General features: G+C 43.7%; 1 protein-coding gene across 1 annotated transcript in view; it reads right to left on the minus strand.

The window, feature by feature from the left end:
• Positions 1–808: 808 nt before the first annotated feature.
• The window catches only part of LOC119180850 (lysosomal alpha-glucosidase-like), a 39,593-nt gene continuing 15,256 nt past the window's right edge, over positions 809–25,145 (minus strand). The window contains exons 9-24 of the mRNA XM_037431988.2: positions 24,406–24,528; positions 22,561–22,689; positions 22,244–22,363; positions 20,892–21,000; positions 18,473–18,617; positions 17,571–17,707; positions 17,458–17,492; positions 17,248–17,358; positions 16,288–16,421; positions 13,055–13,139; positions 11,111–11,167; positions 7,744–7,871; positions 5,382–5,467; positions 4,346–4,395; positions 4,040–4,201; positions 809–3,206 (exon numbers count right to left, since the gene is read on the minus strand). Of these exons, the coding sequence (XP_037287885.2) occupies positions 3,129–3,206; positions 4,040–4,201; positions 4,346–4,395; positions 5,382–5,467; positions 7,744–7,871; positions 11,111–11,167; positions 13,055–13,139; positions 16,288–16,421; positions 17,248–17,358; positions 17,458–17,492; positions 17,571–17,707; positions 18,473–18,617; positions 20,892–21,000; positions 22,244–22,363; positions 22,561–22,689; positions 24,406–24,528 (1,689 nt within the window). The 3' untranslated portion in view covers positions 809–3,128. The remainder of the gene's footprint in view (positions 3,207–4,039; positions 4,202–4,345; positions 4,396–5,381; positions 5,468–7,743; positions 7,872–11,110; positions 11,168–13,054; positions 13,140–16,287; positions 16,422–17,247; positions 17,359–17,457; positions 17,493–17,570; positions 17,708–18,472; positions 18,618–20,891; positions 21,001–22,243; positions 22,364–22,560; positions 22,690–24,405; positions 24,529–25,145) is intronic.

The following is a 25,145-nucleotide window of genomic DNA, read 5'->3' on the forward strand; positions in this document are numbered from 1 at the left end:
GTGAATCCATCCTGCGTCCTCGAGCTTTAAAACGGGACACTTCGCCTGTTAGGCTACCGTGACCTACTTTAGCCCGGGTCCCCACTAGCTTGAACTTACCCTGCTCGCAACTCAACGCGAAACGTAGTCGCGCCATCTCTGATTGCTTCAGAGCTGCCTTGAAAGAATTTGCTGCAGGTTGTAGTCCCGCCAAAGCTGTGCGAACCAGAGAAAGATGTGGTCCGCCTTACACTCGCAGTTTTCACTTTCGCCACAAAAAATGGTTACGCTTATTTGGTACACTCAAGTGAAGTATACCATCGTACGTAGAACGAAACAGAAATACAGAAGCACATACACTCATACCTCAATATAACGAACACGGATATAACGAAATATCAGTTATAACGAAGTAAATAAAAAAGTAGTTTTGCGATAAAAAGTGCTAAGAATAACTTTATGGCAAATTTTTGGATATAACGAACGAGCTTGTAAGATGCTACTTTGTTATAAAGAGGTGTTAGTGTATCACGTGGTTACGTACAGCGCTGTGTGTTTGTCTACGCGTGGCCTCGGTGGCGTGTGACCGGAGGGGATCACGGAGGTTACAACCTTTGTATTGCTCTTTCGTCTTGTTGCGACAGAAGTGCTCGGGTAGGCGGAATTTTGAAGTGATCGAAAATTCGTCAACACGGGGGGCCCGTGCGGCCACCTCGTGGCTTCAGCAGAACCCCATGTCGAATTTTTCATCTCTTCCTTTTTTTTTTGTCTTTTGTGGAATGCGCGACAGCTATAAGCTGCGTCGGCAAAAAAGAGCCAGAAAAACAGCCCTGTTTGCATTTGTTTATTTACAAAACAGCTCATTTAATAGGCTTTCTGACGTAGTTTTCTTTACAGTATTACATCACTCTATAATCACCCATGCTGGAAAAATGTCTTCGATCGTACTAGGCACTCAACTGGAGTCAAGCCCTTTTGCTTATCAGTAATAGAGCGGTTACGCTTCACGTGTAACCTAAGAGGTTACAAATGGTGATTTATGATGACGACGAAAATCACACCATACGTTACAGCGAATCTGCATTTTAGGGCGTATGCTATAAATAACACTCCAAATCATTCGCATGCAAACACTCAATCAAACGGACACTTCGTGCACTTTTATGGCTGTGAAGTTGCAGACAAGTATGTAACGCACATCACTCGGATAACAAACGCGCGCATTAAATCACATCTATTTCGACATGCCAGACGCATTAAAAAAATATTTTGACAGCAACACACGTATCACTTTCCTTGTATCTTCGCTTGAACTTGCTCTCCTAAAATCGGGAGGAATGGTTTCATGCTCCTGCAATACTCCAGACCTGAGGCAAGCTATGGTTGTTTCAATCCGGCTAATAGATAATGGCGCTGAGAGGCTGTTGTACGCACAATAATTGCGCATAGAGGGTGCGTAAGTGTAACTTTTCCGTCGCAAGAAAGAGGTATAGAAAGAGAGAGAAAAGAGGGGTAGAAAAAGAGTGTCTTGAAGGCGTGACACATAGTGATCAACATTGCGGTGCTTTGATGGATCGCTCCGAAAGGAGCACGCAAAATGCAGACATCGTATTGTGTGTAATTGTTGTTTTAACTAGTTCTTTCGATCGTGTTCGACCTAAACGCTTCGGAGAGCTGAATAGTCAGCCAAAAACACTTCATGATCAGTATGCGTCGGTTTCAAAATTCATTCACATAGGTTGTTATGTTTTTGTTTGTTTGTTTGTTTGTTTGTTTTGTTGTCTTGATTTTTGTTTCTGCAGTATGCGAGCACGCAGCAAAATAATGCGAATTAATTAACCAAATCTGAAGATGTGCTTAGAAGAATTATTTGACAATTTCTAGTACATCGTAGACAACTATGGCAGAGCAGTGAGCCCTCCCGATAACTGTATTCTGTGTTCAGGCAAACGTTCGACGTTTTAGAATGCGATGCACTCTACTATGGGAGAACAATAAGCTGTACCGGTTTCAAGGTGATTAACGACTCGTAGTACTTGGTACTCTACTATTGAAGAGCAGAGAACCAACACAGCACACGAAAAAGTGTTTAGAAATAGTGGTTAGGGATTTAGAGTACCAGGTACCCTACTGTGCATAGCTGAAAGCCGTTCCCTGGGCCTCACACTAGGCCAGTTTATGGAGACGACCGGTTGCCATCTTCGAAAAAGTGTTTAGAAAAAAATATTTAACAATTTCGAGTACTTCGTACTCGACTATGAAAGTGCACTGAGCCGTCCCGCTAAATCCCTAAATTTACAAAAATCCACGCACAGTCACAAAGAGAGTTTTGTGTTTATATAAAGTGGTGAACGATGTAGAGTACTTAGTACTCTACTATGGGAGAGCATGAAGCCGTCCCGTAACAGAAATTGTCTCACAAAGTGTGTATAGAAAAAGTTGTGAACGATTTAGAGTACGATGTACCCTACTATGGGAGAGCAGAAAGACGTCACGTGGGCGTTAATACATGTACATCTTAATGCTAGCGTAGCACCACATTCGTAAATAACCACAAAGGAGGGTTTAGAAAAATGTCTAACGATTTAGAGTACTTGGTACTCTACTGTGGAAGCGAACGCTCGAGAAAACCTTTGCTGCAACGCAGCCGCAACGACGAGTGTGGTTGAATTACGCTGAATCACACGCTGAACCCTTCGCGCACGTCCTGGTATTTGCATGCAAAAACTGACTGTTAGTATACTCGCGCGTGCAATCCCAGATTAAAAGGTTTTACATCCAGCTGAACCATTGAACCGGAAATAATTTCTTTAGCTGGAAGTATTGGTGGTTTAATAATTCAACCCAAATCAGATAGATAATCATCCGGAACTTTATCAGTTATCGGCTGGAATACAGCCGTGTTCCAGCTGAATATTCATCGAATTGTGTTGCATTGCTGAATTAGCGAACCGCAGATCTTTCCAGCTGGACAGGTTTCAAAAACCATGTGGAACGCAACTTTTTTTTTTTCGTGTGAGATGGCACCGTATTTCTATCACGGTAGTGTTGTGACAAACCCTTTGCTTCATTCTTCGAACTCGCGCAAGCCCTTCTGACAGTTCAACTGCGCATAGCGCTGATAGGACTCATTAGAACCGTCAACTGCGTTAGTACAGTTGCAGAACGGCCTCCGTAGACATACTGTTGAGCGAGCGTAGCTGCAGGTTCACTGTGACTGTCAGACTCTGTAAAGATGCAGGAAAACGTTTATACATCGAAACATCTATATCTATCTATCTATCTATCTATCTATCTATCTATCTATCTATCTATCTATCTGTCTATCTATTTTAACAGTAATAACTGACGGGCTTTAACGTCCCAGCACCACGATATGATTATGAGAGGTACCGTAGCGGAGTGCTCCCAAAATATAGACCACCTGGCGGTCTTTGAAGTGCGCCTCTGCCAAAGTACACAGGTTTGAATAATTTTCTGCACCATCGATTAACGCGGCTATCTATCTATCTATCTATCTATCTATCTATCTATCTATCTATCTATATATATATATATATATATATATATATATATATATATATATATATATATATATATATATATATATATATATATATATATATATATATATATATATATATATATATATATATTAACAGTAATAACTGATGGGCTTTAACGTCCCAACACAACGATATGATTATGAGTGGTACCGTAGTGGAGTGCTCCCAAAATTTAGACCACCTGGCGGTCTTTGAAATGCGCCTCTGCCGAAGTACACAGGTTTGAATCATTTTATGCACCATCGATAAACGTGGCCCCCGCATTCAGGTTTCGAACCCGCGACTTTCGGTTAAGCACTCCAAGAACCATGACCACTAGACCACCGCGACGGGTATCTAAGCCAGATCTACGCCTAACTATCTAAGAAGTGCAGGGACACATGGAAGCCATAACAGAGTACAAATCCATGAATCATCGCTACACCTAATTCGTTGTGCGTGCCGTACAAGAATTAAATCACTGTACAGGGCTAGCAGAGGTCACTGTCGCTCACCTTCTTGGTAGAGTTGTGAATAACCGAGTTCTGTGCGACGCCGTTCTTGTTCATGGTCACCCTCGACGGCGGAGTGTCGACGTCAAAGAACACAATGTTCCTGACCGTCGCGTTCTGTCTCGTCCCGTTCCCGAAGTGACTGATCGACACGCGCAAGAGGTTCTGAAAGGAAAGTGGGCGTTCTGCAATTACGACGGCATCTTTACGGTGTATAGCCGAGCTGTTCAGAACAACACTAGACGATCGCACCTCTCCCACCCCCTCAAAAAAGAGAGAGAGGGGGGGGAAAGCGCGCTGCCACTTTACCTGGGCGAGAATGAAGCTGAAGAGGTCATACTGATTTGATTCAACGGTGCCTGCATGAAAGCATAAAACGCAGCAAAAAAAAAAGGTTGTTTTCAAAACACTCGCACAGCAATAAGGAAATTTTCTCTTTGCATTCACTGGAATCGTGGGGTATAGTTGAGGAAATCGGTGAATAAATATTGTTTTAGTCTGTTTCACTTTCAACAAAACAGAATCCAAAAGAACTGCAGCGTGTAAACAGTTTTTTTTTGTTTTTGTTAACTTTGCGGTCTCTCATATTTGCGTAATTGAAGGCTCCAAGAGCCTGCCAAACAGAAATACGTTATGCAATCATGTACAAAACGCTCATAAACCCTAATACCAAAGCTACCTTTGTATTAAAAGAAAAATGAGAACCGACGTATATTAAGAGTATACTGTCCTTGAAAGGCAGTGATAAAACTTGTGGTGCCTGTGCATATGATTGGAGATACGCAAGTTGACTATATGTGGGCTTCAACGTCCCAATACCACTATACGATTATGAGAGACGCTGAACTGAAGGGCTTCGGAAATTTTGACCCTTGCTGTTGTTGTTGATGGTTCGAGGAAGAATGTTCTTTAACGTGCAGCTAAATTTGAGAACTCGGGCCCACAGCATTCTCGCCTCCATCGAAATTTCAGCCACCGCTGCCGGTATTCAATCCCGCGACCTGCGGGTCAGCAGCCGAGTACCTTATCCATCAGACCACTGCGGCAGGGCGGAGATATGCAACTGCGTGCTAGATTCAGTAAGTGCGAAACAGGCTTTCGTGTTAGTAACGGATTTGCAAACCAAAGACTACTTACTATCGAGTGTATTATCCGTATTTTGTGTTTTATTTATTACCCAATTTTTTGTGAATGGTTTGAATAATGTTTACCGCAAAATTTACCTTGGTTATCCAATTCATGTGTGCCTCGCCTTCACAAAGCTCGACCTACGTGTTTGTACTTAACTTTTCATTTTTTTAAGTACCGTCCGTGTCAATTTGAGGCCATTTACGTTTCAACTTACCTTGAGATATGCCGTCATCTACAAAAAGTTCGCCGCTGGCGAATCCGTCTTTCGGGTAAACATATAGGTCATACGGAACTTTTGTTCTGCAACAAATATGTACACAAAACACAATAAGTAATAAACGTTTGGGACAATAATGCTTACGGCAAACGCTTACTTAAATCTCGAGTTTCGCCACGAAATTTTTTTAATCAACTGCTTGTAGGTGACCTACATTACGATGAACTCTGCTACGAACAAACGATATCACGGCGCTATCGGGACTTCAGTCTCGATGTTGTAATATGCTTATAACCGAAAGTTTACTGCAGCTGCCCTAAGTGACTCAGCAGACATCATACGATACCGTTAGTCACGCTCAATTTCCCGACTACGTTCGAACAACAGCAAAAATAACAGAGAAAAGAATCTGGTAATATATTAGGTGTATTGTGTGATGTACCAGTCAGTGCTATATAGCGTACAGCCGTGATGAGCACAGCTAAGGTGAACACGCGAGCGCGTGGCCGACAGCACTACCACCATCATCATCATCATCATCATCACCCTGACTACGCCCACTGCAGGACAAAGGCCTCTCCCATTTCCGCCAGTCAACTCGGTCCTGTGCTTGCTGCTGCCAATTTATACCCGCAAACTTCTTAATCTCATCTGCCAACCTAACCTTCTGTCTCCCCCTAACCCGCTTGCCTTCTCTGGGAATCCAGTCAGTTACCCTTAATGACCAGCGGTTATCCTGTCTACAGCACCATCAGTGCCGCTTAAAACCAATCGTTGTAAATGTTGCACATGTGCTTTGCGATAGTCTTTTTCACCGCGCGTGCCACGTCATGGATACGCCTGTTCGTCGTCCGCGAGCCGCATTTGTGTCGGCTGAGCTGGTGCGTCCTGCATTTGTAAATTCCTTTCCTTAGCACAATGCAGACGGTCGTTTTAAGGACTGGCTAACTTCCCTGTCTTCTGTTTCTCGCTTCCGCCTCCGCCTTTTAGTCGTGTCCGCTTGCGGATAAAATTGTCCACAAAGCAATATTAGCGCCAGAACTAAACGTACACGTCACCAGGTTTTTTTTTTTTTCCTTTTTTTAAGGAACGGGGAAGCACTTTTTGCATGCCTTCACATTTCGAGAAAAAAAATGCCAGGCCTGCGCGGTAGGCGGAGCAAGTCACAGCGAAAGCTAGAAGAGCGGTCGTTCAGAGCCTTTTCAAAGCACTCATTGGGTAACTACTGCCAGCGCACTTGCTTGGTACCCACTAGGGCATTAATAATAAACTTTTGGGTAGTAAGTAGCCCGGCATTCTCTAGGTTATTTTTCGTCATTCTTCGGAAAAGTCGGCTAAACACTTGCAAGGAATTTTGTGCCAATTGTCCATGCAGTGGCTTATGAGGACGATGAATTATGGCTCAAGTGGACATGCGCCACCGTTAATAGGGAAACGAGAACAAGCTTTTGTGATGGTTTGGAGCATTGGACGGCCCACTCGTTATGCTATTCGCATTGTGCGACGACTGGTTGTTTTTTTCGCTGTTTTAAAACGCTTTATAAGTCGTATTAACGCGATTGCTTTCCCGACATCAAGCCTGCCTAAGGCACGTTTGACAAGTCACAAGCACCGGTGTAGCTCAGTGGTAGACAAATGGGCTGGTAACCAGCGGACCCGGGTTCGAGCCCCACTGTGCCATTGGTGCTAGGTCATGCTTGCCTAAAGACAAGTTTGACAACTAGTTATAAGCACCAGCGTAACTCAGAGGTAAAATATTAGGCTGGCACGCAGCAGACCAGGGTTCAAGCCTCACTGTGGCATTGATGCAAGGTTGTTTTTTTTTTTCGCACGATGTGGTTACGGATACAGGCAGCGGCGGACAATTGCGCGTGAACCGAAAAGTGACTTCATAACAGCTTTCACTGTAAAACTTTTCTTTTGTGAAATACTCCCTCCATCAAAACTGGGGGAGGGTGTGCTCTAGCATACACCCTCCCCCCACCCCGGTTTCTGGCTTCGGGTCTGCGACCAACACTAGGATGCCGCAGTAGACCCAGTGTGTATTGTGTAATGGGGTTTTGTACAATATGGTGCTATATATATGTCGTTATAGGGTTTTGTACAATATGTATACCTCGCTCCTTTCCTTGGAGGTGGTTGGAAAGGGTTGGGGTGCTCTCTGCATTGCTTTTTGTTTCTCTCTATGTCTTGTTCAAAATTACCATTTGACAACTGTCCTATTATTTTTTTTTTGTGAATTCGGTAGCCTGCGATACTTAGGGGCATTAGTCAGGGCATTGTTTGTTGCTTTATATTCACATTTTATGATCAAATTTTATCCACACGAACATATCAGTCAGTCGACGCACGCACTTACCTGTCCATTGTGTTCTTCAACGTGGGCTGAACAGGGAGAACCTGGCCTCCCCGAACGTGGACAAGTAGCGTCGAATTCTCCGTCACGCTGCGGCTCATCATTTCTGTGGATCCGTCTTTTCGTAGTCCCTGTGGAGGCAAGCAGAAGGAAGACACGCTTCCGCTACACGTCAGATCTCGAGCCGTGGAAGCATCGGACATCGTAAGATGAAGGCCCTGGACAAAAGAGGCACTGCTGTCTGGACTGGGTCTCTGGCATAGTATTACGACGGTGGACGTATGATGCTGTTTCGAGGAAACGTATGGGATGGTAGCTGTTTGTGTAACCAGAAGAACGTTTCGGTGGCTATGTACGATAATGTAGAGTTTTAGTTTAGCGCGCGCAACGGCCTTACGCACGCAACGGTCGAAAAAGAGCAACACTGCGCGTGCGCCGAACCTAAGCGAGATGAGTACGTTTGCGCACGCTAGATTTCGGCGCTTACGTTGCGCCCGCGGTACGGCCGTTGCGTACCTTACCGGAGGCTGTCTCGCGAGATCTTGACGGCTGCGAGCGTCGACGGCAAAGAGGTTCTTCCTTGGTGGACGGCGTGGCTGCTGCGAAAATAAGACCGCGCCCGTGGCCTACTGCAGTTCATTTATTCACCTATAGATGGCGCAGAGCAGCACTCAAATTCAAGGCTGTTCACGCCGAAGCGCACTACGCATTTCGTTCGTTGCGTACGGTAAACTAACGCTGTGCGCGACAGCCTCGGCCATTGCGTACCCAACGCGCCGTGCGTTGCGTTCCTTTGGCGTTGCGCGCGCAAAACTAAAATTAAAATAATAAGACTACAGTAAACTTCATAGACAAATTGTGACGCGAAAGGCTGCTTTGCAACCAGTGGTGTGGAAGTAAGTCGAAATCTGGGCAGAAATTTAAAAACACGTTATATTGAAACAGTTGTAATTAGGCACCCCGAATAGGGCGTGTGAAACGATCACGTATATTTGATATTCGAGCCACAAAGTACATCATCTCAGTGAGTTTTACGCAGGCTAATGACAAGTCTCGGCGAAATTTCCAGAGACATGTTTCAGTGGTGTGTCACCAGTGAAACTGCGTTGGCAAAATTACTCATGTCAATGTGCGTTCAATACTTCCACAAACTTTTATAATAAAGGTGCTATAAGCAGTGATGTAAGTGCTGCTCCAATTGCTCTAACTGCTTCAAAAGAGAAACGCTCCTCCATGCTGCCCTAAACAGCAGTTTTTGTTAGTAATTGCTCCAAACTTGCTCAAAAAATGACACTTAGAGAATGATAATGACGAACATTTACTCTTGGACCAACACATAAGTCCTAAAGAAACTGAAAAAGAATTTGTGTACTATCATCCCAGTGTCCTACTAGCGTGGAGCATTATCGGCTGTGATCTCATCTGTGCGACAGGAACTGGCATGTTAAGCATATGGCTCATTCGGCAGTTTTTTTCTCTCTCTCTCAGCTAGACATGCAGGCTAGTGTGGTGAAATGTGAAAATGAAAATTGTTGCTTCTATCTCGCACCGATCATCTATTGCTTATTTAGCAACAGTTATATGGCACTGCGGTTACTCCTAAAATGTGGCACTCAGCTCTTCTGGTTTGATTCGATTTCTGCCACAAATACTAGTATTTGAAATTGTTGCTCATTTTACAGCACATTTTTGACAACCTGCCATTGTTTGCTACACGAAATTTGCATTGGTTGTTGTCTGATAAATATATATTATAATAAATATTATTATTTACGAGATGCTTCGACAATGCTCGGGACTCCAATTAATGTATGGCAGATTTAATATCTGCTTCTAAAACAACAATAGGTGCTCCAAACTGGCATTTTTTCCCGCTCCGAAAACACTTATGGCTGCTCCGAAGCAGTACTTTTCCTGCTCCAAAGTATGCTCCAAAAAGCAGTGAGTCACTTCTATCAACTGCACGTGTGGCTGAATTTTACGCTGCTTCTAAAGACTAAGTATCGAACTGGTGATCCACATTAGTGAAACAATAACCGGCTAAAGAGGCGAGGAGGGTGGCTTTTCTACGTGCAAAACACATCATTAAGCTCTCATATCACTCCAGAAGGTTGGGTGTTGTTTTTCATTTCTTCTGTTGTTTTTCATTTCATTTCTTTCTTCATTAAAGTACCTCGGCGTTACGTTAACAAACAACTTATGATGGAACAGCACATAGATAATATTTGCTCGTCTGCCTTTCGGAAATTATGCTTCCTAAGGTATAAGCTCAGAAATTCCCCTCCAAACGTAAAGCTTCTAGTTATTTCACTTTCGTTAGGCCGAAGCTGGAGTATGCGAGTATCGTGTGGGACCCCCATACTAAACAAAACGTTAAAAAACTTGAAAGGATTCAGCGGAAAGCCATTCCGTTTGTTTATTCTAGGTTTTTGCGAACGGACTCCCCCACAGACCTCATGCTAGCTAATAATATTCCTTCTCTTCAGGATCGTAGAAATAAGTCCCGCCTTGATTTTCTTTCTCTTTTATATAATCGCAAACTTTCCCTTGATCCAACCCCTTTTCTTTCTCCATTAAACACAAGACCGACAAGACATCGCCAACCAAATGCACTAACTCCGTACTTCGCGAGAACAGACACGTTCAAATTTTTATTTTTTCCACGCACCATTTCAGACTGGAACCAGACAATCGAATGTAGTACTTGCGATACTGAGTAACTGTGCACTGTTTTTTTTTGTTTTGCGTGTATTGTATTTCTCTTTGCATTACACCATGCCCTCCTGCTTGGACCGAAGTGTGGTCCGCAGTATGTATTAAACAAATAAAATAAATAAATAAATAAATTTCTAAACACCTGCACCAGTACTACCACTGGAGGTAACTTAAATTTGTATCTTAAAACTTTATGCGTTATGCTCCTAGGAATAATTAAGCTGGGAAGATCATATTCGGAGCAAGTTCTGTAGCAATTACCTTTCAGGGACTATTCGAATGAAAAAGGAAAAAGAAAAATTGCGTTTCGGGTGTCGATGTGACAACGCTGTTTTTAAAGAAGGCTACCGTTTTGTTTCAAGTGTGAAGCGGACACGTCGAAATTGGGAACAGGCTTGCCGACTGTGAATTCGTCACCAAGCGAAGTGCCAGATGATCCAGCAACCAGTAGATATTAGTTCAATATTTTCAAGAGCGCTATGAACAAGAAAAAATTGTGAGCGTGAAAGAAAATATACTCGGCCTGCAACCCTTTGCTACAATCATGTCGTACTCGTTGCTTTAAACAACTAAATGCAGTAAGCTGATGGAAAAATGACTTTTACGTGTTCTAGTGCTTGCAATACTGAGAGCATTCATTGTTTGAAGTACTCACCGACTTGAAGTCAAACCAGACGTCGGGTGGGAGGTAGTAGGAATGACTAGTAACACCCTGCAAAAAAAGAAAATAAAATCAACGCATGAGTACGACACTATGACAACTAAAGAACAAAAATGGTTGGATGCTGGCAATGATCATCTCGATTCTTTTTTAAATATTTTCGTCGTGCTATCACTTCGTTCTGCCGAATCATTCGTATAGTTAGTTCGTACGTGACACAGCGCACTAAGAAAAATACGTGGCGTGCTTCAAGGTACCGACAACTGGCCAGAATATGTGGGATTAGATCCTAGCAGAAACGAAAAGACCATGTCATATAGCGACAGATTCCAGCATTCCTTTTTGCGTTGTGAGTAGGATTCATAATTTTAAAACGTGCTCAAATATAACGAAACCCGTTACGTCACGCCACCTAGCGGAAGAAGCTGGATTAGGAAATGTCGAGTCGATGACATTGCTGTACGTAGTCGTGTAGTCTGATGATGCCATGCACGCTAGTCTTCAAAAATTAGGGTACGTATACTATTATCCAGCCCCGCTCAATTCTGTGCTGCTTACGACGTGTAAAGTGAATCGGACATTGAGAAGCGGCGGCGCTGCCGTCGCTGCCGCCCGTGGACTTAGTCGAGCCGCGGTGCATGCGCAGTAAACCAACACGCTCGAACACGAACCACTCTCGTGCTATGATCAGCATGCTGATGATATCAGCATGCTGATTATCGTGCTATTACCAGCAGACTTCATATTCGCTGCAGGTAGAAAAATTCTGGTTACTGATATTTCGCTGAGTTTCCCAATTCACAATTCCCAATTCACAATTTCGAGATTAGACTCACTGATCGGTAAGCTTTCCGTTGCACCAAAGAACAATTGCGCACCATAAAAATGGGTTATCGGTCCTTTTAAAAGAATAATAAACTAATAACGCATTCGGGTGATCATTTGACAATGCTCCGACTCTGTTTTAAAGTGGTGTGTTCAACATCTTCAAGGCTCTAAAACTAGAACAGTCATGTTACCACTTCCTCATTATATATTGGCCCTATCGTTTGAGCAGCTATGTTTATTTGCTATTTTGCATGATTTGTTTTTCAGAACCTCCGCGGAGGGCTCGAACACGCCCAGTCGAATGTGGCGCGATTATTTTTTCAGCTATACCAGATAGTCTGTCGTTACCGTATCCGGCTACACCCTCTGAAAACTGTGGATTCGTACCGTCTTATCTGTCGCACCGCGGAAAATGGGGAACGTGGTGAAATTCTTGTCGCCCCTTGCCAGTCTTCACGCGATAAGGTTGACTAGTTTACACTGTTATTTTGAGCGACCAGTACGAATAGGCTGCTTTTAACCGGTAGTTCACTAATAACACTCATTATTAGAGTCGGTCCGCCTTTTCCATTTTCCTATGCTGCCCTCTGCCATTTTGGTATATAGGGCTCTGGTAGGGGCCGGGACAACCGGCATTGCCAAAAGCAAGGCCTCCGAGATGAACAGGCGTTTCGTGACTTTTATGCTAAGTCAGGACAGGAAATAACGTTAATTATTTCTGCTGTCTCCCTTCTAGTTTTCCTTCAGCTAGAGCAGCAAATCGAGTTTTCAAGTATAAGCCAACTATTCTGCAGAGAAGTATTGCTTCACTTAGCGCGAAAGTCACAAAACGCCTCTTCATCTCGGATGTCTTGCATTTGGCAATGCCGTTTGTCCAGGAGGAAGACAGTAAAGAACGCTCTCTCCTGTCTCCCTTCTCGTTTTCCTGCAGCTTCGAGTTTTCGAGTTTTCGACAACGCGGAGTGAAGGCCGCTTGCGCTGGAACATCGTGAAAAAGGCGGATTTTCCCAGTGACTCTACAAATCATCGGTCAACGGCGCCATGCGGTGTAGATGGCGTTTGGTGTTATCACAGCACCTGCATAGTGGAAGGAAAGCGCCGAAACCTTACCTCGTCTAAAATTGGAGAAAACAGGATGGAGGAGCCCCACATGAATTGCTCGTCCAGGGTGTACGTAGCTTTGTCCAGCGGAAACCTTGACAAAAGAACAAGAAATACAAAGTGGCTTGCGTGGGCTTTCACGTTCGATTAATGATTGATTGATTGATTGATTGATTGATTGATTGATTGATTGATTGATTGATTGATTGATTGATTGATTGATTGATTGATTGATTGATTGATTGATTGATGTGTGGAATTTAACGTCCCAAAACCACTATATGATTATGAGAGACGCCGTAGTGGAGGGCTCCGGAAATTTAGACCACCTGGGGTTTCACGTTCGATTAGTGTCGCACAAGCGAGCTTGAAATGCTCCAGCGATACCTGTCTTAGTTTACGGCAGTAAAAATACGTTAAACCGCTACAATTCGAGCCACAGTGGCATGTGTGAGTTATCGGAGCCGTATATCTCCTTCGCTCTTTGTTATCGTAGCTGTGGCTCTGGCTCCGGCTCTGGCTGTAGCTCTGGCTGTGGTTCTCGCTGCAGCGTTTGTAATGCCGTATTCAGCGGCCATGACTTGTTTTTTAGAATCTATTTAGTCGTGTCTTATCTCGGAAGCAGGGAAGAGGTGCCACCTGCGAACTGCGCTTCCCAGAGTTCCTTCAACAGCTAAGGCACCGGAAGTGTCGCTTTCTGACGACACCAACTGCAACAGCCAAAGTCACAGCCCAATCAACAGCGACTCCAATGGTCGTGTCAGCCACTAATTTATAGTTGATTGATTGATTTGTGGGGTTTAACGTCCCAAAACCACTATATGATTATGAGAGACGCCGTAGTGGAGGGCTCCGGAAATTTTGACCACCTGGGGTTCTTTAACGTGCGCCCAAATCTGAGCACACGGGCCTACAACATTTCCGCCTCCATCGGAAATGCAGCCGCCGCAGCCGGGAATCACTAATTTATAGTCAACGACGGTACTGGTGCCCCGTGACTCTCCCGGCAAAAACCAGGACGTTGCTGCGATAATTCGATCTCTTCTGGAAATCATGCTATGCTTTTTAATAGGCTAACTAATCCGACAGCCCCAACTGCTCCGCAACTCTTGAAGGTCCTTAATTCGGTGTTTTCAGCGCTTCATTGATTACCATGGCTCGCCTACGGTTGCCTCAGAGGGCGATATTCGCTAATCAAATGTCCCAGCGCTAAAGTCGTGTAGGTACGAAATGCTCCAGCCTCAGTGATCGATCGCACCTCTTTGTACATGAAGTGCTCTCCTTATCTCTCTCCTTATCTCTCTCCTTATCTCTTTCCCTAACTCTTTCCTTCTCTTTCTGATCCACATTTCCTTATCCCTTGTGCACGGTAGAAAACCGGCCGCTCGTCGGGTTTTCTTTCCTATTCTTGCTTTCTTTCTCTCTCCCCTGTCATCGTAACCATCGCAGCCTCTATTACGTACACTGCACGACGAAGGCGTCGGATGTCTTTATCGCATGTATGTAAATACAGGTTTTACCAACTTTTTTTCTTAATTTTATAACGCTGCCTATCTGCTGTCCTCGATTGTGCTCTCCTTCCCTTGGCCCCCAATCCGCGTATTGTAACGACGCTCGACACTCTTGATTTCCCTGGTGTCGCTTAAGCCGCCTGACTCACGCGCCAAGCATTCCCTTCAAACTGAGGTAGACTATCTCCCCTATTTAATACATGACCTGTGATACTCCAGTTTTAAAGACGATAATTTTTTCTTGGGGGGGGGGGGGGGGGACCTTTGACGCAAAAATTTTGGTCTGTCTGTCTGTAAATTTGTCTGTTTGTCCACTCTTAACAGCATCGGATAACTGAAACGGCCGACCCCATCCACAGCGCCCACCTATGTTGCTCAAGATTCAGCGTTCATACTTGCAATTGTCGATTAAAAAGCAATTATTGTGCGTGTCTGGGGCACCATAACAACACGTATATATTCTCTATATGCGCCTTTTACAAGAAAAGGCATGCATAAGTAATTTTAAGGACTGTAACACTTATCACGCTGCGCTGACCATCCAACGCTTGCACGGAAAGGCGAGTGTTTCCAACGCTTCGCTAAAACAAGACGGTGGTGGCACCTACCCGTCGCCTTGCGTTCTACACCTTATCACCTCTGAGGCGGGAGCGCACACCCGTCTCAGAGCCACGCGCTTCGTTTTCGAAGAAAACTGCCAGATGGTGCTCATGTCTCACGTGTGACGTGACTTGATATGCTCGTTCGCCTCCGCTGCACGCTCGAGGCACTCTAACGCAGCGCCTCCAGAATACCATTCACCGATTTTCTTGAGCAGAACATCAAATAAATCTCTTGTTCACTCTCTCCATACGCAAGACTATCGTCTTTCGACGGCATTTGCAAAATAAATGCTGATACGGGGCCAATTTTTCTCTCTTATTATGTCATCTAGTGTACTTGATTCCCTTTTGTGTCCTCTAATACACGCTTTCTTTCTAGAAAGAAAATTCTGCTCATGGCTTCTTGCGTAGTTCTTAACTTTCCCCTAACTTCGTCGCCGATTATGACAAGAATCTTCAGGCTTCCACCGTATGTTCTGGTTCTGCACACATGCGAATTTTACATATTTTTCGAGTACATATGTGAGTGTTAAAAGCAATGGTGCGCGTGAAGAACTCATTGTCTCCGCTCTTTGCTATGCATCCTCAGTCGTGTGCACCAACCAGTCGAGTTCATATTTCCCCAGAGCAAGCAGTTGAACACTCGAACATATCTGGTGGGCTGATCGCCCCGCCGAGGTGGTCTCGTGGCTAAGGTACTCGGCTGCTGACCCGCAGGTCGCGGGATCGAATCCCAGCTGCGGTGGCCAGATTTTAGATGGAGGCGAAAATGCCGTAGGACCGTATGCTCAGATTCGGATGCACATTAAATAACCCCAGGTGGTCGAAATTTTCGGAGTCCTTCCCTACGGCGTCTCTCATAAACATATGGTGGCTGTGGGACGTGAAACCCCACATATCAATCAATGGTGGGCTGATTGATGTGCGTGAAAGTAATTCAAGTGGGAACTACCCCGTCGACATCGAAAGGCTCGAAACCAAACTCAGCACCAATAGTGTGTTGATTTGTCGCATACTTACACATTTATTGAGCATTCGTGCCTAATGTTAGAACGGTTAAAATTTTTTCTGCGACATTCAAACGCGATGTACGACATTGCACAACGGAGAGCACGTGTTTGGAACTCACTCGAAGAACAGGGGTCTCACGACCGTTCCGCCGCTGAGGCTGACCCTGAAGAAAAGCGTGTACAGAACAGGCAGTAGACTGTACCTCATGGAGACCGCTTCAAGAGCTGCCGGTGTCATGGGAAGCGTGTCTGCCTGCGCCAAACGGAACGGTGAAAATGGAATCGATTAGGCATACCTTAAACCTGAGTCATTCTTAATCTCGGATCACTCGGAAGGTCCCGTTGCAGTCTGGCACTTCGGGACCCTCGTCTGTGTATTTTATACTCTTTAAGAATATTTTCTTTGCCACAATAGTAATGAAAACGATTGATTGATTGATTGATTGATTGATTGATTGATTGATTGATTGATTGATTGATTGATTGATTGATTGATTGATTGATTGATTGATTGATTCTTACAGCTCTCAATGTTTTGTACTCGTTTTTTCTTTCGCATTGCACATTGCTATGCTGAATCTCTTCTAATCAAGACTACGAAAAAACAGTGAGCACGAATGGGGGATATCGGCCACCAGCGTATGCCAGGTGCCTAGGCTACATACCATCGTCTGGCCAATTTCATGCAAGCAAGGCTTTTCTACGGAAGCCAAAACCTCATTTCACTACGATAGTTATAGCGCGAGAACAAAACGATGACACAGAGACAAGAAGGACACGAAAGACACGAGCGCTCGTGTCTTTCGTGTCCTTCTTGTCTCTGTGTCGTCGTGTTGTTCTCGCGCTATAACTATCGTCATGCTATATGAACTAGCCCAAGCTGCCACACTCATTTCACTGTTTTAATCCTTTCATTTTCGTCGGCGTTTATTGCCAACTGTTACGCAGGTTCACCAACACTAGCGTTATAAGCGGCGGGAGTGATATGTTTTGTGCTTTTCAAAAAGGTGGCATAATGTTGCCTTTTTTTTTTCTAGAAGTAAATTTCTTCAATGTATGAGCCGTCCAGTAGCACTCACGCTTGATCGCTTCATCCTGAAGTCGAGCCCAAGAGGAAAGAAAGCGCCCATTTCGATCCATCGCTGGCACAATAGTGTTGAACTGGTGCCCGAACATAGGGGAACTCCAACCTGCGCAGATGTTCTAGTGTTATCTCTATGGTATTGCGAGCGTTTATAAATAACACACAAAGTGTGACAAGCAGTAGAGGGGGGGGATTATCTACTTACATAGGGGATGCCGAACATGTTGAATTCCAGGACAGCTACGAGAAAACACAAAAATTGATGTAATGGCGAGGAGTTGGTTACACTGATCACAGCGCATGCCACCGATTACCCACCCACAATGGCTCTCCGTAGGCCCGACCACTCTCCGAAGTCTGGCAGTTCGACGAGATGGCCCGCATACCGGCCTGTCGAAGGGTACGTCGACTCTGAAATCACGAGGGTCCTGTCGCCGATCAGATCGGTCAGAGCCCTGCAAGAGTAGAAGATACACCTAGGTCTGGGCGCCATCGTTTATGCACCAGCCTGAAATGAAGTTAAACAGTCGAAGTCAGCGGCGTTAATCACAGTAGCGGGTGGGGGGTCAAGTTGTATTCAGGCTGGGCTAACACCCCTAGCAAGCATCCTCCCTACAAATATATCTTCGAAGCATCTAATTCGAATTCTGTTACAGCTAAGTATAGCGTCCGTAAAACCGACTCGTAAATCAGACGCCCTTTTAATACGCAGAAACGAAGCACAAAAGTGAAAGCTGCTTGTCGTTGAAAAACAAACAAAAACATTCTACAGCACGAGCTTTGAAATGCAAAGTAAATAATGGCGGAGGGGGAAGGACATTTTATTGGCGGTGCTTAGCAAATGCTTGCATTGGTACAGGTTATGGCACTATGGCAGATTTCAATGTGAAGGCCGTGCTATTTACAACCTGTAGTTTGAGTTAATAGGTTATTGAGAACCAAAGATTCGCCAACATTTCTTTGTACACCAAATAAACAAAAAAAGTTCACAGCTTATGACGAGTTTTCAGTGTGTTAGCATTAAGAGGTATACGCTCATACAAAAAAAAAATATGTATTTTTGTGTAGGTTTGTTGCCACTCGAAGTAACTGAAAGTAATCAGAGGTAATTGTAGGTAGCGCCAACGCGTTTCCCTCCAATTTACCGTTACGAACTACCGCGGGTCTCGTTTTTTCAGGCAACTCATTGGGGCTGCTTCCTCACTGCGGCAACTTATTACCATTGCGTTGCCATGCTGTGGCTCCAGCCGTAGATGCTGTGAACATCGTAGTGTCTGTACCGCAGCCGTTCGCCGAACGCCGCGTTCATGCAGAGGGTTCCGTTGTGAAGCTGCGTTGCGTTGCCTTCTTCGGTCCTGTAGGCGACTTAATTAAGAAAGACAGCTAATTACTCATGTTGTTCACGAGAGAACGAGAAATGCGAAGATGAAGAGAGAGATAGAGAGAGATGAAAAGAACAAATTTTTTGTGTACTGTGTTAAAACGATAGCTTTTGAACTTACCTAATGGTGCACCTTATGAAGTCTATATATATGTTGTTTTTCCTAAATGTTACTTTTATATTAACAACTAATTAACAAGGGGGGACCGTCTCGAAGAAATGGCAAATGCTTTGTTTGTTTGTTTTTATTCATCAATAAAGGCATTTCGTTCGTTCCTGAAGAGTCTAGCGTAGACCTAAATACTGCGTTGAGAATACAGAACGTATATTGGGGCTTAAAAAACAACATAAATTAAATGCCTCTTAAATACTGCGTTGAGAATACAGTCGAAAGTAGATTTAACCAAACGATGACGTTCCAATTATTCCGCTTTACCGGGAATTTCGTTAAATTAAAAAAACAGAATTTGCAGTCTCTAATAATCTAAAATTTAACGTAGCGATACCTAAAAGCATACCACAGGATTGTGTTTGCCGGTAATCCACAACTGCGCATCAGAAAAGTCCGCGAAGGCGGTCCGAGGCCGGACACGGATGACATTATCCGGGTGATGGAGGCCAGGCAGGCAGGCCACGTAAAGAACTACAATAGTCTGCCAATATGTGTTGACGCGGAGAGCGAACGGGATGATTATGTGAGCGATCAGGTCGAGCAAGAAGGTTGCGAGGAGATTATCAATGTTATGTGTCACGTGATCCGATATTAGTGCATTTTTTAAAGATGCCAACCTTATTTTTGTCAGTGTCGGCTATTATATGTTGCCAATTATGTTACTGTTGGCTGTATGCATTGGTAACTCTTCAGTTTGTTAACATCACCGCATATTCACATATATGAGACTGTTGAATACGTTGTTTTCAAACCTCATGTCCTAACCGTTATATCTTGTATATTGTTTTGTTATAATTGTATACTGTATGCGTTGTGGACTTCTTACGATTGGAGACTTGAACCCACCGTGCTCTAAGTTAGATACCTCTAAAGGAAAAGGAGTAGCCGGGGCCTAATTTGTGCGCCAACATCTCCTTACGTCTCGTCAATAAAAAAAACAAAAAAATAACTAAAAATAACTAAAGCGCCCACCATCGCCTCCAGCACCAACCGGTGCGTAATGAACGCTGTCGAGTGTGTTGTCCGTACTTCCGTGCATGGGCGCAGCGCGAAGCCTGGTCGAAAGCTAGCGCCGTAAATAGGGCGCTCAATGTTCGATGCAACATTGCTAAAACGCATGCTTGAAAAAAAAAAGAATAGCCCGTCTGTGTTTATACCATCAACGTTCTTTTACTCTCTTAATACAAGGAAAACTTCGTTAAATCAGCTTTGCTGGCCACATTTGTTCGTTTATACATGTTGATGGCAAAACTGGACCCTATGGGTGTTCTCCGGGCAATAGAATTTTTTTTTCGTTATATTGAGAACTTCGTAAAATCGGGGTTCGCTATATCGAGTTTAACTGTATGTTAGTAATATGCTAGTAAAAAATGACGACAATGATGACATTCTTGACGTCACGTCGTCACGTGTTCTAATGGGCGAATGAACGTGCTCAAAGCAATATCAGGCGTCCCGAGTATTACTCCTGAAGCACCCCTTTACGGCTAAGTGCTATACATCATTATACTTAGTATCCTGCTGGACAAAACTGCGAGAAATCACTATATTTTAGGCGGCAGATGTCTGTTCTGGTCTTTTCTGTTCTGTTCTGTTCTGTTCTGTTCTGTTCTGTTCTAACTGACATGTGAAATAGGTTGATGCTGAGATACATCATCTCTACGGCTACATTCCTATAGGTCTTTCAGCCATAAAAAAAGGTGGAGGAGGGGGGATTGCAGATGTCACGAATGACGTATCAAAAGCTATTTCATTCTCAGGACTACTACCTGGTTTAAAATGCTTTGACGCGCACTATGAATTGACGATCAAATGATACTCTAACAAGTCACCGTCATAAGAAGTTGTGAGGCAAAGTTTTGTGATTATTTCCCTACTGCGATCTCAGCTTGTTATACAAGAAAGAATGGGGGATTGTACTAGATCTACGGGGAGAGTTCCAGACGTCGGCGTCGTATAAGACGAATAAGAAATTGATAAGGAAAGGCTAATATCAACAAACGCTGCTAAACAATTCGTGTCTTGCTATCTTAGCCATAAGATCTAGCATAACAAATTAACTAATTAGGCTTAAGCAACTCCTCACCAGGCACATACGGCGGGTATTCCCACCGACTCTGAGGACACACTTGGCACCATACGTCGTTTTGTTGGCAGGAAGCGGATCCGCTGAACTCGGCTGGTTCATTCATCCTCTTGAAGGATACGTGCACAGAAGAAGTAAGAATAATAAGTAATGGCGTTCAACGTTCCAGAATCGCGATATGATTATTACGAGAGATGCCGTAATGGAGGGCTTCAGAAATTTTGACTATGTGGGGTTCTTACAGGGTTAACCCTGTAAATGCCCACTGTACATATTCGATACATTGAATATAATACCTCAGTAAAGCTACTAAAAGCTACTAGAGGTGTCATGATAAGCAGCTATTGCAGATTTGGCATGTTATGAATAAGGTACAATAACTAACATATTAATTAATTACTTACATGTTAATTAATGCTAATTAATTGGTTCGAATTATTACTAATTGGGTTATGCCTCAAACAAAACTTTGTTCATATTTTTCTTAAAATGAACTGTACAAGTAGAGCCCGTGTGCTCAGATTTGGGTGCACGTTAAAGAACCCCAGGTGGTCAAAATTTCCGGAGCCCTCCACTACGGCGTCTCTCATAATCAAACGGTGGTTTTGGGACGTTAAACCCCACAAATCAATCAATCAACTGTACAAGTAGAGTAAAAACAGCGTTTTCTCACAATTTTTCTGAAGGCCTAACTGTTTGCGGGCAATACAGGGTTAACGTGCACCTAAATCTGAGCACTCAGGGCACGAAAACGCATGATTTGCAAAGCCCTCGAGTGAAACTTGGCATTTCAGAATCGCGACCTACAGGCGCGAAGTCTTCAGGCTAAGGCGAAGCATACACAGTGTGCCCTTTTAGAAGTACTTTTTTTTATTAAATAGCTATAAGCACAGTGAACACGAGAGTTTCGTAGAGATTTTCAGTATGTTGCAGCCCGAAGTTATTATATACAAATTTTAAAAAGTCTTCCCTTTTTTTTTCTTGCTGCCTTCATGTCTTTTTTTTTCATACTGCAACTTAGGAGGTAAAGACAGTATTTATTTTCATCCCCACTTAGTAAAGAACAAACATGAAATACCCACTTGATATGAGATGTTCATTTCTAAATTCAAATGAGGCAATAATTACACAAAATAACAGTCTAAACATGAAAATATCTAATATATTTGAGCTATTTTGTTTCTTTTGAATTGATCGGACCTGATTAAATTTGGAGTAATTGACGCCAAACAACGTTATTTCTCTTCTGTATCTCCTTTGTGAAGCCCATCAAATTAGGTGTTTCATTATTCTCGATGTACAATACTATTGAATGCGCTAATTAGGACACGCCAAACTTTCGATAGACTTACGAGGAACATCGCGTCAAAGTCAACCGTGGATTCCTGGTAGTCTAGGATCGTATTCCTCCACCACTGCCTGGTGGAGTTTTTCAGGAAATCCGGGAATGCCGAAGGTCCCGACGGAAGCCCCTGCCCAGCAAGACACCGTATAATTACATGCGCGCGTACCACACTCAAAACTATAAGCAGTAAGCGCTTTCAAGCAAACATGGGACATGCGTTTGCGCAAATGAAAACTTGCAGACAAGTCCATTATTGTTGTTTATTAAGCTCATTATTGGTGTGTCTAACAAAGAAAACGAACCCCCTAAATTTTCACCTCTTACCTTTGCATAAAGTACAGCGTTAGGGTCAGAACCGCTCGTTCCTGACCCTCTCTTAACGAACACGTCATCTTCAAGTCCCGTTGTGTAGGGGGCGTACCGCGTTACGTTGTCGGCAGGAATGGCCGGATTCTGCGAAGGAAGAAAGTAATGAAGAAAGGTCAGTTCAGTTTCATTTTCTTAAAGGCCCCCATTCAGCGGGAGTGTTACATAAGGGGTGAGGTTACAACTAAAAATCTAACACTGATGATTCAATTACAATTGCAGATGATCAGTGATGTGTTCTTGGAAAGTAGATGATGAGGCAATGTTGATGATGTCATAGGGTAGGCCGCTCCAGTCTGAAGCTGCTCTTAGGAATAACGAGGCAGAAAACGTAGTGGTACGCGATGGTGGGTGGGCAACTTGAAGTGGATTACTGGTCCGGTGGGAAATGCGTTCATCAGGTCGAGCGATTATCAGAGCTAAAGACAACGTCTATGTGCGTGGTGGTTTTAATGATTATACGATTGAATTTTGAATATGTATCCCTTGGTATTTTGTATCTATTATCGAGTTGCGTTAGTGAAAGCCGTGTTGATGTGTGGGCACCTCTGTGATAGTTATTAGTCGCAAATAGACTTTTATTTTAGCACTATTTTACATGGTTTGTTGAGGGATAATCAATAATTCTCCGTCTTCGTGTAAATTTTGGTGTATGGCGGCGTTCATCGTACTCAGGTTCGACTGTATGTGTCATTTTTCAAGCGCGACTACACGAAGAAAATGAGTTATGGCATACAGTATATTCCAAGGATAACGCAAAGAACATTACGTAAAGACATGGTTCGATATATTCGGCAATTCGAAGCGCCCGAACAAATCTATAACGAACTGTATACAGTGAACTATGTCTCATTGTACGTGTTTGTTAAAAAGAGCATGACATGGACTCATATTACTACACGAGGCAAAAAAAAAATCTTCACACGCCAACTCCCACGTAATTGTCGCACTGAGCCTGAACCCTTGCAGTATGCAAACAGTTGGCCTTGTGCCACTGGCGACGGGAGACGCTCGGTGAATTTCGTGGCTCACAGTCTCGACCCCTACGTCCTCTCTATGACCACCTTTTGAAAGATTTTTTAGTAGCGCGAGGAGGAATACGGAAACAGGAAGTGATAGACTGAGAGGACAGAGTTATTATTTCGCCTCGCACTACAATAATGTATTTTAAATGCATCACCAACAAGCTCACATTGCAACGCTCGTCTATGACGACCGCTCCCCGATCAGGGCCCCGTCCGCGGACTTGTCCAGCCGTCTCCCAATCTTTTACTTTTCTCTAACTTTCCTTCGCTATCTCTTTTTATCACTTCTTATCCCTTCCCCTGTGAGCAACTGCTGCTGTGTCGCACTCTGATGCTGACATGACTGAGAAAAATTGCGCTACGATTGCTGCTGAAAACGAAGTTACGGAGGAGACAAAAAAAAAAAGGTGGACAATACAAGTGCGGGGGGTTTCGCTTGTATTGTCCACTTGTTTTGTTTTTTTTTTTTGTCTCCTCCATAACTTCGTTTTCCGCAGCAATTGTAGCACAATTTTTCTCAGTCACGAAAAACCAACTACCCCAACGCCTCACTTTGCTAACCTGACGCAGACAGTTGCGGGACCTGTATAAAAATCAATGCCCCCTCGTCCCCCCCACCCCTTCCACGGGCGACGGGTGTCAACAGTTTGTTGAATGCAATGTTTTGTCAGTTATTAGCCACGTATTTACCGTGAATGACGGCCTGCAATTATACGACGTGGTGTTCGATGTAGGGAACCATTTGTTTTATCGAGGTTTGGCACATTCGGGTACGTACTGTGACCAGGCCCACTTGAACGCCCGCGCTCGCCAGTTGCCGGACGTAGGTCTGAAGGCCGCCGAAAGCGGAGTTCAGAGTGAATGCCTTCGAATCTTGGAATACGTCCAGCCAGATCATGTCCTGCAAATAAGGCAGTGTTATTTCTCTGGATAAAAAAAAAAACAGGTCGATATCTCCCGGTAAAAAATGTACGACGATTGATTTCATTCGTGAAGCCGGAGTGCACTTGTCACGGATCGAAGCCGTGAAATGAAAGGATGACTTTCATTGTCCTGTTAAAGAAGTTAACCAAAGACTGAAATCTACACTAATTTGTCTCGTCTATCAATTTATTGAAGGCAGCAGCAGCAGTTAACATTCCCTAAGGCATTTCACTAAGAACTAACAATTAGTAACCTTGCTTCAACAGTCCATTTAAATGATCCAAAGCGAAAACATGCAAACCCCGACACGCATGGCAGCGATTCATACATGATGAATAATTTTCAATATAACTTGCATCAGAGATACGAACACTGTTTTTGCATTGAGCTGCTTTTACTGTCACACATGAGCAAACGGTCGCCTTAATATATGAAAAAAGGCTTTTCGGCACATTACCGTGGTATTTCAACGAATCAATAAATAAATAATTAAATAAATCAATGTTTCTTTTTTAAATTTTTTTTAAATTTAAATTGTGATTAAGTTTGCAGGAGGAGGTCCCAAGGTAGTAAACCGCAGGCGGGACTCCTGTG

Source organism: Rhipicephalus microplus, chromosome 10 (genome assembly GCF_043290135.1).
Source record: "Rhipicephalus microplus isolate Deutch F79 chromosome 10, USDA_Rmic, whole genome shotgun sequence".
Taxonomy (NCBI): domain Eukaryota; kingdom Metazoa; phylum Arthropoda; class Arachnida; order Ixodida; family Ixodidae; genus Rhipicephalus; species Rhipicephalus microplus.